Source organism: Malurus melanocephalus, unplaced genomic scaffold (assembly GCF_030028575.1).
Source record: "Malurus melanocephalus ecotype Western Australia unplaced genomic scaffold, MMel_1.1 scaffold_37, whole genome shotgun sequence".
Taxonomy (NCBI): Eukaryota; Metazoa; Chordata; class Aves; order Passeriformes; family Maluridae; genus Malurus; species Malurus melanocephalus.
In genome coordinates this window covers 1,626,968-1,642,087 of record NW_026623269.1, presented here as the reverse complement: position 1 = coordinate 1,642,087, position 15,120 = coordinate 1,626,968, and the positions used below count along the sequence as shown (strand labels likewise).

The 15,120-nt window shown below is 36.4% G+C and overlaps 1 protein-coding gene across 1 annotated transcript in view; it reads right to left on the bottom strand.

Annotated features, from left to right (window-relative positions):
* VAV3 (vav guanine nucleotide exchange factor 3) overlaps positions 1-15,120 on the bottom strand; it is a 146,391-nt gene that overhangs the window by 54,329 nt on the left and 76,942 nt on the right. The window contains exons 16-17 of the mRNA XM_057364284.1: positions 7,292-7,393; positions 6,066-6,166 (exon numbers count right to left, since the gene is read on the bottom strand). Of these exons, the coding sequence (XP_057220267.1) occupies positions 6,066-6,166; positions 7,292-7,393 (203 nt within the window). The remainder of the gene's footprint in view (positions 1-6,065; positions 6,167-7,291; positions 7,394-15,120) is intronic.

Sequence of the window (15,120 nt, the reverse complement as noted above, 5' to 3'; positions counted from 1 at the left end):
GAACAGCAGCTGGCCTCAGTAAGTGACGGAACACAGCTCAGATAAAGGGAATAAGCTGCTCGTCAGGGAGGCAACAGAGCAGATGGATTTACACGCTAACTAAATAGAGAGTAAATAAAAATATATGTAATAAGCTACTCACCTTTCTATTTTAAAAGAAAACTCAAAATATTTAAAACGTGGGAACTATAAACTAAGTCCCTTTGAAGGAGCCGTGGGACTACGTGTTCCTTTCCAGTCATTTAGCCAGTCATTGCACAATCAGAACAAAATTAGAAATGTACCCAGATGTACCACACTGTAAGACCCTAAAAAATACCAAGCTCCCAGGTGGCTTTTGTTCAGGTTGAGTAAGAATCAGTAAACTATACAGCTCAATCTTTGTTGCAGTTTTTAAAAAGTGGTATAACTCCAATGAACTTTGTGTGATTTGAGCATTTACTTGTCAATTCAGTTGACACAAGGGGTTTGGAGGAGAGCCAGAAACTTTGCAACTACTGATTAAGTCAGCAAAAACGTAAATAGTGAAAGTTGCTGGTTTCTTTTCAGATGTCAAGACTACAGGCTTTTCATGAATAATCTCTAATGTGCTGTAGGAAGCAATTAGGACATGAACAGCATGGGCTGTATTATTGGGCATGCACCTTACTGTATGAAAGCAATTCTAAACTTAACCCATTCATATGGCAACATTTCCTTTCAAGTTTATCATGCATTTGAAGAAACTTCTTTTCCATCTAAAGAAATACAGTACCTTTTCAAATGGAATTATCCAAATGAGAAAGAAATCATGCATAAATTAACTAAGATTTACTATAAAAATGACCAGCTAATGTTTTTCTAATCTACTTATGAACTGATGAGACACACCTTTAACATTCCCTGGGAAAAGCAATATAAAGAAGAAAATTCTGTGGGTTTGGCACTGTACTTAAAATATTCAAAAACACTTTCRGATCCTAGAATCATTATTGGAGGTTTCTCTAACTGAAATATTCAATAGTCAGTAGAACCAGCAAGCATTTGCCTGAGAAAACGTAATTCAATATAATTAGATGGACTTGGAAAAATTCCARTCTGGAAATAGAAATGAATTGTTAATTCTGCTGGTTTAGACTAGGAAACGGACTGGAGTTCTTCAGTTCTGCCCTGAGACAGAGGCAGAGTGGCACTGTTTTATCAATCCTATAAGGCCTCTAAAGAAATTGCAAGGGACACAGAACAGTCTTTACAATAAAAGTGGGAATAGCAWGGGATACAGCTTCTCCCTTTGGGTACTGAAGATGTATCATATGCCTGCTTACCCAAGGCCCCACTCTTAAGCATTCCCAGACACAAACCCTTCCAACTAGTGGGAGAGCATCCCCAGATGAGTGAAATTGCTCTGTGCCATGAAATAAGATATAGGAATGCAGCTGAGAAGCCAGAAGATGTAACAAGGAGAGAGATGCCCTCATCAGCCACCAAAGAACATCACATATATGTGGCCTTTCACCATAAGGTGAAATAAGTGCATCCATTTCCTAATCCTTGTGTTTAAGGATTTCATAGTCTTGTGTTTAAGACTGTGCAATCAAACTTGAAGGAGTTCATCACAACATGAACAACAACTACAAATCACAGAAAGAGTGAAGTGATAGGGCAGAAAAGTAAAATATATGAAAATGTAGAGGACTATCTGAGGATGTACAGGACAGCATTTAAGTGGGGGGAAAAACTCTTAAATCAATAATGACAGAAACGAGCACAGAAGACTTCAACCAACACTGCAGATTTCCAGCAGCAAGGGCAGGAACAGCAACCAAGAAAACCCAAGGSCTAAATGCAAACATTTTGTTCTGTTTATTAATTCAACTGATTAACTCTGCATCTTTTATCACTAAAATTTCTACAATYTGCTGAACTGGCCTTCTTTGAAGCAAAACATCTGAAGAACTGGCATATGTTTGTGTATAAGGCATAGCATGAGACCACAGCAATTTTATCTTCAGATTTTGTCGATGTTTCTCTCAWAAGTATATCATCTAAATCTGACACTTAATAATTTTGTCATTCAAAAGGTTTCATCTATCTTTGGATGTCTGTCTTTTGAATTTTCACAAAGCATGACTTGGAATGAAATTTTAAYAGATTTAATCCACTCAGGAAGGTTCTAAGCATCATTTCAGAAAGGCTAGCAAAAACATCTGCTCAGTGGTCTATAAAGAAAACAGAATCTTAAACTTTACAAAACCAGAAAAAGCTGAGGAAAATTCAAATGCTTTTGAGAAATCTAATGGCATATTCCCACTGCAGTGCTTTGAACTCTGATCACCTTTTTTCAGRCAGACCTCCAGAAGTACAAGAGGTTTACAGAATGGGAAGGAAAATTTTTTGAAACACAGAAAAAGTTACACTTATAAAAAGATAATATAAAAATTAAACTATTCCATTTGGAGAATATACTATTAAGTGGTCAAAATTATTTATCATAGAGAAGCAGTCAGTCAAGACTTGTCACAAAAKCCTGAAGTCACATTTTCACAGAGAACTCACTGTTCTAACACTCTGAAATGCAGTCAGACATTTTGAATTATGGAAGCCATGCAAAATCATTAACAAAATGTAAAAACTCCTCAAACACCAAAAAAAAATTAGAAAATTTAACAGGATAAAGCAAGGAGCATCATTTCTGGATATTATCTACCACATAAAGGATTTGCACTTTGCTGGGAAGCATCTGGAAAAGCATTGGCAGAATAACGGAACACCAGATTAAACAGAAAACATACATATTTACACATATATAAATATATATTCCATGTCTGTGGCCATAACTAATACCGCACAACTGGGGAATAATAATGTCCAGTTTCACAAAATGATGACTTAGTTTCATGTGCATTATACCCTGTTAAAAAGGCTGTAATAGTCCCCTAGAAAAAAAATTGAGAATGGGGGGGGACCACCCAACCACCAAAACAAAACAAAACCCCCACCAAACATCAATACAATAAGCATTGCAGGAATTTTGCTGCTGTACAAGCCTTTGCACATTTCCCACRGGAGCAGCAAATGACACTGCTAAAAAATATGTTTACCATAAATTAATTTCTCAGAGTATTTCAAAAGGAAAATATTCAAAATTAAAACCATGTCAGAATTTTTTCATATAAAGCACACTTCTTCCACAAAATGCAGTGAAAATGTTGAAATTACATTGYATCTTTATGTCTGCATGCCTTTAATAACATTTCATAACTTAGCAGACATGGCAGATAACTTATGGGAAACCTCATTTCTCAGCAGCGCTCTAGAATATCTCTAGCAARTATAGCTCCAAAAAAAAATTCATACTCAAGTTGCACTAACCAATATTTCAGGGAGTCTGAATTTTCCCATCCCTATCTGGCCTATACAGGGATGCAGGTACTGGTAAAACTCCTCCTTAAACTTTTCCTTGCTCTGTACACATTATGAATGTGTACAGCACTGTTCAGTCAACACTTCTTTCTTTGAAAAGACAAATAAAGAGTAAAAGAAGAAAACAATGGAGAAAAATCTGAGGATTCTCCTTCCTACTCATTGACCAAAGTCCCTTTATTGGGTGGAGGGATGACATATTTTCAGCTAAGTAAGGAATGTCCTTGATTGATTGGTTTTTGCAGCAATGATCTCAGAGCAGACTGTAGGGAAAGACACAAAGTCACAGGGAAGCACCCCCCATCCCTCTGTCTCAAGAGCAGGTAGAAGACACACAACTCTCCTGTCTTGTAGGAGAGCTACAGCAATCAGGAAGGCTTTGCTTACGAGACAAAACAGACTGAGAAGACAAAGTGAAGCTTCAGGAGAGAACGGAGGGCTGAACACCTGAATGTAACACAAATGTAACACAAAAAGGGATCTTAACAATCCAGTTGCTTGGAATTTCAATACAGTATAATTCTACAAACATSAGGAAGATGATTTAAATCAAAATCCAATATACCATTCCTCTTCTTTGAATTTTTGAAATTTTCATTTATTCCACTTACAAAGAAGGGGGATTGTGATTTGATATTGTTATTATTTATATCTCTCTAGCAAGTGTACAGCATTGTTTTAAGTAYGCAGGAAAATTGCAAGATACAGTATCTTTTGTTATCTAGGCATTTATGGTCATTCTTACTGATACACGTTTCACCATATGTGTCCACAGATATTTACAGAGGAACAGAAAGACAAGCTCCTGCCTCCTGGGGTGTAAGCGATCCAATTAAAAAAAATAAAAAAAAAATAAAAAATAAAAAAAAAAACCCAGAAGTGATTAAAAAAAGAGGAGCAATACAAAGAAGAAAGAAAATACAAAGAAAAAAGTAGAAGTAGGGGTGGTTTATACCACAGAAGAAGTTATTTTGACAAGAACATAATGTGTGGTTTTTTTCCACTTAATTACTTTAAATGTAATTGTTTTAAAACATTCTATTTTTAAGATAATTTTAAACAATTATTTTCCTTAGAATATCTGCAGGAGGTTGTGTGAAAAGCTGTATTTCAAAAAGGATCTCAGTCACAAATGCTGTGATAGTTGTGYGGTTTTCAGATCTACAAAACAGTATTTGTAAAGAGTTCAAACTTGAAGGACAGCATGGAAGACTTGAAATACAGAAGAGAAAAACACAGCTAAAAAAAAAGTTTAATGACTACAGCAGAAGTCAGCACCTGCCATGCTTTTGATTTCTTGAAAGAATGGCACTTGTAATTATCACAGAGCACCAAAAGGCAAGCAGAATTCAGAATTAATGGAAACCTGGRCAAAGACAGAAACAATCTTAGACAATGTTGAAATGGACAACAAGCTAGAGTCAAAATCTGGAAAGAGCAGCTCAGTGAWGAGCAGTGGATGAAGTCATCATGTAATTCAAAAGTGGGAGAGAGATKATCTCTGCAACAGCATGTTACCAAGATCATAGATACTAATGTCAAAAAGAAAATAACCCAAGGGAAGAGGTTGTAGAAGCTTATGTGAGGTATGTGAGACATCAGAAACGTCACAAATTATTATGAAATAATTCTGAAAAGTAATGCCCATATTTTAGAGAAGTGAGAATGTTACCTAACTGGAAACTTCCCCAACGTATACAACTCCACTTTCCAGTAACTATCCTGTGTTCCCACTGGCTTTTCTCTTTAAAGCACAAGAGCATTTCAAAATAATCTCTAGAAAAAAGAAAGAGCACGTAGGAAGCTGGACAGAGGGAAGAATCAAAAATGGCACTACAAACACATGACCTTGGCAATTGTGTGATAAACTCATTGCCACCAATAAGGGAGGTACAGGGAAGGCAAGGGATGGCCAGTGATGGAGGTTTACATTTAGCATTAGCAGTGAGAGATCCAGATGATGKCAGAATGAGATTTTCAGGTATAACACTGAGCAGAAAGGGAAGATGTCACATTTTTGCAGTTAATTGTGGGAGGCCAAATGGTAATTGAAATCAAAAGATTTCTTAAAGTCCCAAAGAGCAGAACATCAGGGGAAGTGCCAAGTAGCAATGACCAGGGAAGAAACTCACAGAGCAGCAGATTAAAAGAATAAAAAAAAATGGTTCCTAGGTGTGGAAAGTAGAGAGTCATCAATCACCTTTTCGTGAATATTATGAGTGGACAGAAACCATGGAAACCAAAGAGATGAAAAAGGAAGCTGAGGCAACACAAACAGCTTTAGGAACTGAGAGGAAAATATGAAAATTGGCACAGACATAAAAGGAGAAGCACAAGGATGACAGATGATGTGCTGTACAATAGGTGTTACACATATGAGCAGTCCACAATTGAAACAAGAGCAATTCCGTGTTGTATATGACATTGACAAAGAAATTTGGTTTGACCTCTAACAGTTCTCTCCTGCTTTGGAACATTTCAATTTAGTCACAATAAAAATCCCTGTGAATCCTAAATGCWATTCTAATTGTGCTTATAAATGGCAGTTTCACAAGTATGCATGTTACAATAAACACAAATTAGAGGTAAATTAAACCTTAATTATATCTAGCAAGTTTTATRTCCTAATTAAAAATGGTATTCTAACAATAAAAATGACTTACCACCTAAATTAGCCCTGCCACAATTGTCTAGTCTTCCTAAACATTCTTTGTGCGCTCCAGCTCCACACTTAGAACATAAATAGCCTTGATAAAACGTTCCCCTGTAAAATGAAATCAGGCAGTGATACATTAGAGGTGACAAATYCTACATATAAAGGACATAAGAGACATGGCAGCAGCTATTAGAAATMATTTGTTGTTCTGCATAATGACAGTCCTTAAAGGCTTGAGAAAAAGTGACAACTGACAAACAAGCAGCTCATCTGCTTTCTGTCACTACTAGCCATTTGCAGTTCTGACTCCTAGTAGAGTAACAACCTCCATTTCAAATGTAATCCCAAGTTCACTTAAAATTGTACTATTAGCCATCTACCCTGCCACAGATCTGCACTTGACTTCATCTCAGTGGAGATTTGCCTAGGCACCACGACAAATAACATCCAGTTCAAGAGAGGGGTAAGTCTGAACATATATTTAAGCATTAAGTAGTTTACAGGCTAYATTGCAAATATTCTTGACTTTAAATTTATTCATTTGTAAAAAAAAATATGTCATGGACACTTCAGTTAAAATTCAGAGCTGCTAATTCCTCTAAATGTCTCCACGCCACAAGAGATACCCAGCTGGGTGCACCCATAGGTGAACCCCCACAGCATCTGGGGGCTGTGTCCTGAGTGCACAACACCTGTTCCTGCAGCAACAGACACAATAACTCCTCTGTAGTGCTCCAAAGTCAGGAATTAGCCCTTCTGAYTTCAAATTTAGAAGGTCTGCACTATTGTTCATTGTCACATTTTATTGCATTGAGGGAAAAAAATCTTTAAAAAAAAATAGAAAACCAGGTCAGTCTGACTATTCAGGAAAAGCCTCGCTAAAAGAAGAAAAGAAAGCTATGGCAGAGAGGAACATACCTGAGGTTAATTTATTCCATGCCTGTGCTTAACTAAGGCACTACCCACACTCAAATGCCCTTGCTAAAAACATTGTAGCTACATTTTTCAGAATATCAACAATATGTTAAATATGCARCATAGAATGATTTAGGTTGTAAGGGACCTTAAAGATTTTCCAAACACTGTGCCGTGGACAGGGACACCTTTCGCTGGACTGGGATGCTCAAAGCCCCATCCACCCTGCCTTTGAACRCTTCCAGGGATAGGGCAGYCCTAACTTCTTGTRGGGACAGAGAGGAGGGACATAACCACCCCATAAAACCTTCACAATACCTCAGAAGCATCTGACAGACTTTGCAAGATGTCACCCGACTGAAGGTATGCATTTTGAACTCATGAAAGCTTGTATCTGCATAGTCTGGCCGGATGTTTGACCTAAAATAAAAATTTSAAAGTATGCATTAAACAAATGAAATCTAGAACACAATGTAACATTCACAGGAGGAAATCTTAATCTACCAACAGTTAGTTTTATTTACATTTTAATGTTTTTCACTGACAAGAACCAGAAATATGGGTTTACCATACACCTTGAAATAAAATCTGAATTATGATATTGTGCAGACTTCRTTCTTAAATATACTCTGTAACTACCCTAGCAGTCACAATAAATACAAAACTAAACATTTTATTTTTGTTTGAGTAACTAGGATCACTGTCAACAATATTTTGTTATGTGAATGCACAAGTAAAAGTTCACAGCCTGAGAAGCACCATATTTGAAAACATTAGAAGGAAATTTAGGACAGTTAGGTCATTATAACCTGAGTGTTTTCAAAAGGATTAGAACATATTCCCCAGGGTTTGTCTGGTCTCTTCTAAATGTGTTACACAAAGCCCACAGCTGTAGCTACACACAGTAAATCTAACAAAATACAGGATCACTATTCACACTGCCAAGATACCAACACACTATTAGGAGACTTATTTCCAAAGATCAGATTTCGGTACAAAGCACTGGGCCATTACTGTACGTGTGTTTTTCTCTTCCCTACTGATCCCTTTTAAAAGCAGRTGTATAGTTTAAATATGACTCACTCATCATTTGTTGTACCACTGACTGTTTTCAAGGTTATTTAAATTTTATTAAGCAATCTATTCAATTTTTTTCTGTCATCTGTACCATTTCCAGGACTGAAGAGGAGAATAGGCATTTTCAATGGATTTTTTTTATAATTCAATAAGATCCCCAAACTAACTTAACACTGTCAAAATCAGTAATGCTAGATATGTAATTTAATATTAATCTAAACTGTATCAGACAAGAAAATATATATATAAGGATTAATGTCTTTTTTACTATTATTTATATTAGAAATCTTAGGACTCATTAATTTTTTGTATTTTTCTATCAAAAACATAAGAATGCATGATGCATAGGGAAAAATTAAAAAAAAAAATAGGGAAAAAAATCCTGAGGGAGGGAATGCAAGAATCTACAGCACTCAAAGGAAAAACTAGAAGCTTTTCTAACATAGAAAACTACAYATTCATCCATTAAAGTTGGAGCTACTTGTAAGTTTCAGTCTTAGGTGTTATAAATAACTTGCAGACTAAAACAWAGACCAGCCACAAACTGCAGTGAAACACAGATAACCTTGTAAGCATCAATCTCTCTTGGACTGAATTAAAAGGCTTACAAAAAAACATTCAAAGAATCTGTTTAAGTACCCAATGTCAGAAAGGTCGATCTTCTAATCCACCTGCTGAAAATGAACGTGCTGAAAATAAAACTGTACTCAAAAAGCAAAAGGAAKTTTGCTTTTATGCCTGAGAATAACCTTACAATCAGTACTGTTTTAACTCCCTCACTTGTGTCTCTCTTTGCTCTCATATGCAAGATGTCAATACTGCAGTCCCTGCCAACTGAAACAGGCATGCATCCTACCCACCCACAGCATCAGGATAAAATTCATCTCAAAAAAAATAAAGAACTTTTTTAATCAGGAGGAAAAGCATTATTCTTATTTGACTCTTAGCTTGGTACAGCCCGTATTAACATGTCTGCCAGGGGACTACCAAAACTTCTTAGGCTATATACTCCAAGCAATTCTGAAAGAAGTTACAGGGCTTACACTCCCAACAAGACCTSGTTTGTATTGACTGTTTGGTTCAGACCAGGACATCTCACAGAACTATGTTCAAAGTATAMGCCAAAAGTGCAAGACTCACGAGATTGAAAGCATATCAAATTGAACCTAAGAACCTGACTATTTTCCAAAAACAAACTGAAGAAAACATTCCATTCATTTAATTAGAACAGGATCAATCTTCAAAAATAATAAGCGTAAGTGGATCAAAAGGAAAAAAAATTACAACCTCACACAGACAATAGTTTAACACATGCATGTGACTACACAACTTCCTTACATATGTAAAAATTCTCTTTCATTCTTCTCTCAGGCTATCTTCCACAGAGATTGAAATACATCAACTACTCAAAATATGACTCCTATTAACAGAACAAAGATGATATACCATATTGATTCTTCTTTATATTAAAATCAGTATTTGTGTTTCTTTCTATTTTCTGGTCATTCAATTTCATTTTACAGTTCTTAAAAGAAAAAGTTAACACTGAGAGGAAAAAAAACATACTGCTAAAATGCCAAAGAATTAAGTTACGCCTCATAGAAGAACTGTCACAAGTCCCTCCAAGACATTTTGTGGCACCTATGGCCTAAATTGTACAACATCRTGTTTTGAACAAAATATTGATACAGATAAACAGACTACCAACTTCAGCTCTCTATCCTGTGCTAAGATTTGGATATATTTGTCATGTAAAGGAATAGAAAACTGAACAAATAATAGAACACAAACTTGGGAATACAGTGCAAACTTCACTTTATTTTGTCCACTATTACTTACCAGATACTAGTTTGATTCYAAGTACTAATCAATTCTTAACTATCACTAAAAACACCATATCAAAGAGCGAATCCATCAGTTTTCTTAAACCTCATCAGGTTTTTATCTGGTAATCATTAAGACTCTAATAATTACTTCAATAAATTCCCTTTCTTCACCACCTACACCTCTTTCACAATCCCTATCCACTCACTAAGAGCTAGCTTTATTTATTTGCTTGTTGGATAAGACCAACATACAACCAAAATCTTCTATAATAACTTCTTTTTAAAGACATGAACCTGAATAGCTCTTCTAGGGAGACAGGTGGAAGTTTCCAGTTAGAGATTAAGCACAACTCATCTGTGACTATGTCCAAATACCACAAGGACTACAGAAWTTTTTTTTTTTTCCACAAAATGTTTCAAATATCACATACTATGCTTTAAGTTTTAAATAAAGTAAATAAAGCTGATAATGTGAAACAGTCATGGCATAGCACACAATTTTCCATAGCCATGTCCAGCCAGAAAAAAGCTGTTAGTTACAGCATAGAAACCTTACACTGATACCCTCAGAACAGAGAGCAGAGGAATCAAAACACAGAGAACATTTCATCGTTCTCCAATCTTCTTTTCTCTTCTACTTCCCAACCTTTAAGCACATTGCAAGACAGAAAAAAAACCTTGAGTATTATGCCAACATTAATTTTGAGCATACTATTTGCCACTTTAGAAGAAGGATCTCTTGTTGAAAAAAGAAGAAAAGAAGCCCACACATGATTAGCAACAAAATTCAAATTAATTGAATCAAATAATAAAACTTATTTTGGGGTTCCTTCATCATTACAGTGGAACAGCTAGGCCCTCTTGCAGACTTCCCAGTCCTTCCTAGAACAACTATTATGGGGTGCCCCAAGCAGCAAAAGGAAAGTATTGTCTATTTCTGATGTCAAGCAATCCTGATGAGTGGCCAGAGGAGGAAGTCACTCATATACCAGAAGTGTGTAATCTGAAGTAAACAGTGAGAGAGAACACATTCCTCATTTTATTGTAAAACTCTCTTATTTTTACAAACAACGGCAATGTGGGGAAGGAAAAGTAGTTTCCCTTTGTCTCTTCTGCTCTTTCCCCAGGCAGTTTTAACTTCTCCACTCTAGCAGAGACAAAATGTCAATGTGAATCTGTTACTAGGACAATTTTTCCAATCCTCTCCTCAATTCAGCACCAGAGATTTTATAAGGGACAACCATAAATGCCGTTCCTGCATAGTGCTGGTACCCCAGAACCAGATTTACTCTAGTCACTACTGCGATGTCCTTGGGCTGCCCCTGAGCCGTCTGAGCAAAGCTTTCTCTTTCCAATTTCCTTACAGAATATTAGTCCCACTGGGACCAATTCAYTGCTACACCACCAATCCAGAGACCCGCAGGTGCATATCTCCTGAGTCTCTGTCACTTGGACATGCAATTTTTTTTTTCTCGTGAGTCTCTGCATGAGCCGTGGGAGCCACTGTTCCAGGGGCAGAATGACCATCTTCTCCATTCAGCCCTCCATCTCTGAACAGACCTTTGTCTTAAAGTTTTAAAAGTTCAGAGTAGAAAACAGTTACCCAGGTATCTTACTCAATTGCCCTTCTTATTATCAGACTTCGRAGTGCTTCTTGTGCATACAAAATCATCCCCTTCTGAAAATATTCCCTGCACATTSGCAGTGCCACGTCTTTCTACTGACTCGTTCTTCTCAGAAGAGTAAATTGATCATAGGCCAATCTCATCCTACCCACATAATGCAATACCTTTATAAATGGTGTCAGGAAGTGTCATGTTATCAACCATCCCCCACAAGCTTTTGCAGACAAAATCCATTCTAGTAATCATCTTTGGCTAGATTAATGGCTGACCACAGRGTAATGATATAGATAGCCCAAAATTGTCTTGTCAGACAAGACATCTAGGTGCTTATTCCTCTGCCTATAGAATAAGGAATAAATTCTCTTGACTATCCTACCTCAAAATACCAAAAATAATTGTTCATATGAAAAAGAAACTGCTTAAACTACAATTTTCTCACACTATCAACTGGGATAACACCTMAAAGGCTTAAAAGTCATTCTTAAACCTCAAAATGCAAACATATCCTAATCAAAAGACTACACTTTAAAAAAAAAGCAATGAACCTTGGCAATCTTGACATGTCCAACTGTGTAAATTCTATATGCCAATTTACAAATCTGAACTTGACTATAGGTCTAAAGTGCTGCCAAGGTCTATATGCAATGAAGTGCACATCACTAGTATCAAGCAATTTAGATAACATTTGTTAGTGTCATTTCCTCACTTAATCAAAATGATATTGTTATGAGAAAACATTAAGATCAGAATGTCTGAAGAGCAGTAGCACTCCAGAGGCATTTGGCTCCCTTATAACAACAACTTAGGGGTTTATCAGCTTTTTACTTGCATGTTTGTTTCCTACAAGAACAACTATACAGAGTACCTTTCACAACAGGTTGGAATAAACAAATAAATTACAACATCTCAGGAGGGTAGGCACAAATATACTTTCTTTTACTGTCAGTTAAACTTCCTCCACACAGGCAGAACTTACAAAATAAAATGCACCACAAAAACTACTAAACTTTCTGCCACAATACTCAATATTTTCTACTAAATATGTAATTACTATAGATGTACCCCAAGAGAATAAATAAAAGGCTGAGAGCTTACGATATAGCTCCTTCCTCCTATTTTCCCAGGTGCAAAATAAATATATTAAAATCCCATTAATCCCATAAAGACTTCATTTCCAGAAAGGACATRTTTCTAAATACATAAAACATGAACAAAAGTCTTATTTCATAAATTTCTCTATACTGAGTACATCTTTCCTTGGATATCTAGCATTTCAGATATCTCAGTATTAGCCTTCGAGACCGAGAACTATTGTCTCAAGTTGTCTTGCATAGACATATTACTGAAAGCTTATTGGCTGCCAGCAACGCTAACAGAAATATAATCAAGGGATAAAATGAAATACTATGTTCATTAGATTGATTAAATCCTTACAACAAGTTTAAATATTAAATAGGAAATTAATAAAATGCAAACTGAAAAAGGGYGCACAAAAGAGAAAAAGTGGCATTGTGAAAATGCAAAAAGTAGAAGCAAATGGAACGTGGAGTTTTGGCTCCTGGTTAGGAATGCCAATCCGTAGCACAAAACAAGCAACAAGAAGCTACTCAGCAGCAGAGAAGRCTGGAAATCTACCATCTTATGGCTGCACCTCCAGCAAGGAGTTAAAGGAAGGATACTTCACAAAACAGCACAAGAGAAAATACTCCTCTTTCTTTTATTTTAAATCTATTTACCATTGCATTTAATGCTACCAGTTAGAAACTGTAGTTTAAACAACTGCAAGGTCTAGCGCTGTCCTCCACTAAYGACCATTTCTTTCTTTCTTGTATTTTAAGGGCCATTTCTTTTAATTGCTTCCCTGGCAGCTTTTCAATACCAGCTTGACATCAGCAATTAAGAMCTCTACAGATTTCCCCCCCTCCCTGGGTCTAGGCCACTCAAAAGGTGTTGCTTATACCCACTACAAACATTTCAATTAATGTTGAAGAATTGCTGCTCTGGAGTACTTAATTAAAAACTCAACTTCCCTTGCCCAAACTTGAAGTGTTTTTAAACTAATTTTTTTTTCTTAAACTAGAATGGAAAATGTGTTACAGGAGGGGAAAAAGACCCCTGACATATGTTTGATATTCCTTGKATATATGCACAGGAAATGCACATCTGTGCTCAATCACAGCATGTAAAGGGTAAAGAAAGAAAAAATATTTCACGCAAAGAGAAATGCAAAAGTAACCCTTTGGAAAGGAGCTTTCTTGATCAGTTTGCAAAGTGAATTGACTGCAAAATAAGATGGTATCAGCAAGAGCAGGTGCTGACCCAGACACCTGAGTAGATCACTTTTGTTAAATACAGAGAAAGCAAAGGCCTTGTAAACATGAACTGAAGCAAGTCATTCTTAGAGGACTGATGACAAACCTCTCAAGTATCATTGAAGCCCAGAGATGTTCCTCCAGTCTCCCACAGCTCAGTGGGGCTGTCATCTTGGAGACAAGAGGAACCTTCTCTTCCCCCAGCAGCAATCCCACAATAGTTTTCTGAGTATATGAAACAGCAGCAATTTCTTGGGCTGGGAACAGGCTGTCGAGCAGTCCTGGGTTCTGCATAACAGCAGTGAGACAGCTGCCCTTTCTTTGGGGTTGACAGTTCTCCCAAAAGGGAGAAAACATGCTAGGAAGTTCTAATGATACTTCTTATTTTGGGGTTTGACTTCTTTTCACAGAAATGCTATTTAGGTCAAGTCTTGAAGATGATTTTCCCACCTCACTCTCTTCAAGAAATGCAACTGTGTCACAGGAAATTATGCAGAGTTCAGTTGTATGCACATGCTTGAAAAATGTCCATCATCTTGAAAGTGCACTATATTTGAAAGTKAATAGCCATTTCACTTGATTAAAACTCCGCTTTAGAGAACAGTTAATGTATGCATGCCCACCTGTGGGCACAGAGGCATAACAAATAAGCAGATGCATCAAGTATCACATAAAGAGTCTGCAATGAATTGCAATTGTTTTAAGTATTAAAAGAAGAAATACTACAGGGAGCTCAGATAAAACTCCATACCTTGAACTCTCCTCAACTCTCAACCTCAAGTTAGACCTTCGCACTTCAGAGCTGATATTATTCTGCACTCCATGTTATGCTTRTAATAATTTAAAATGCTCCATACAGAACTGTTCAGAATTATGGACATCCTGAGCACGAACTGCTGAAGATCATTTTCAAGTGTATGTGATGTGAAATCTGATGCTGTACTCATGCAGTATAGCTTATAAAGAAAATGGCACAGGTTAATACCTCTGGATACTGAAAATTTTCCTTACAGATTTACTTATTGTATAAATAAATGGCATCATATTAGAAAATGCAGCAGTAAACCCAGACCTAACAGAAGTCTAACATAACATTTGTAAGATATTAGTTGTTAACAGAAATTATTTATAAAGACATCCTAAACTAAAATTCCTAGTTTGTGCCTAAGTGACGTCCTTCCAAAATTTTAAGCACCTTAAAATTTAGCCATGACAATTGGTACAAAGCATCTCAGAAAATTTTGGAACATTTTACTACCACTAAAATTTAGCTATTGTCACATATTCAAATGCTACCGAGACAGTAA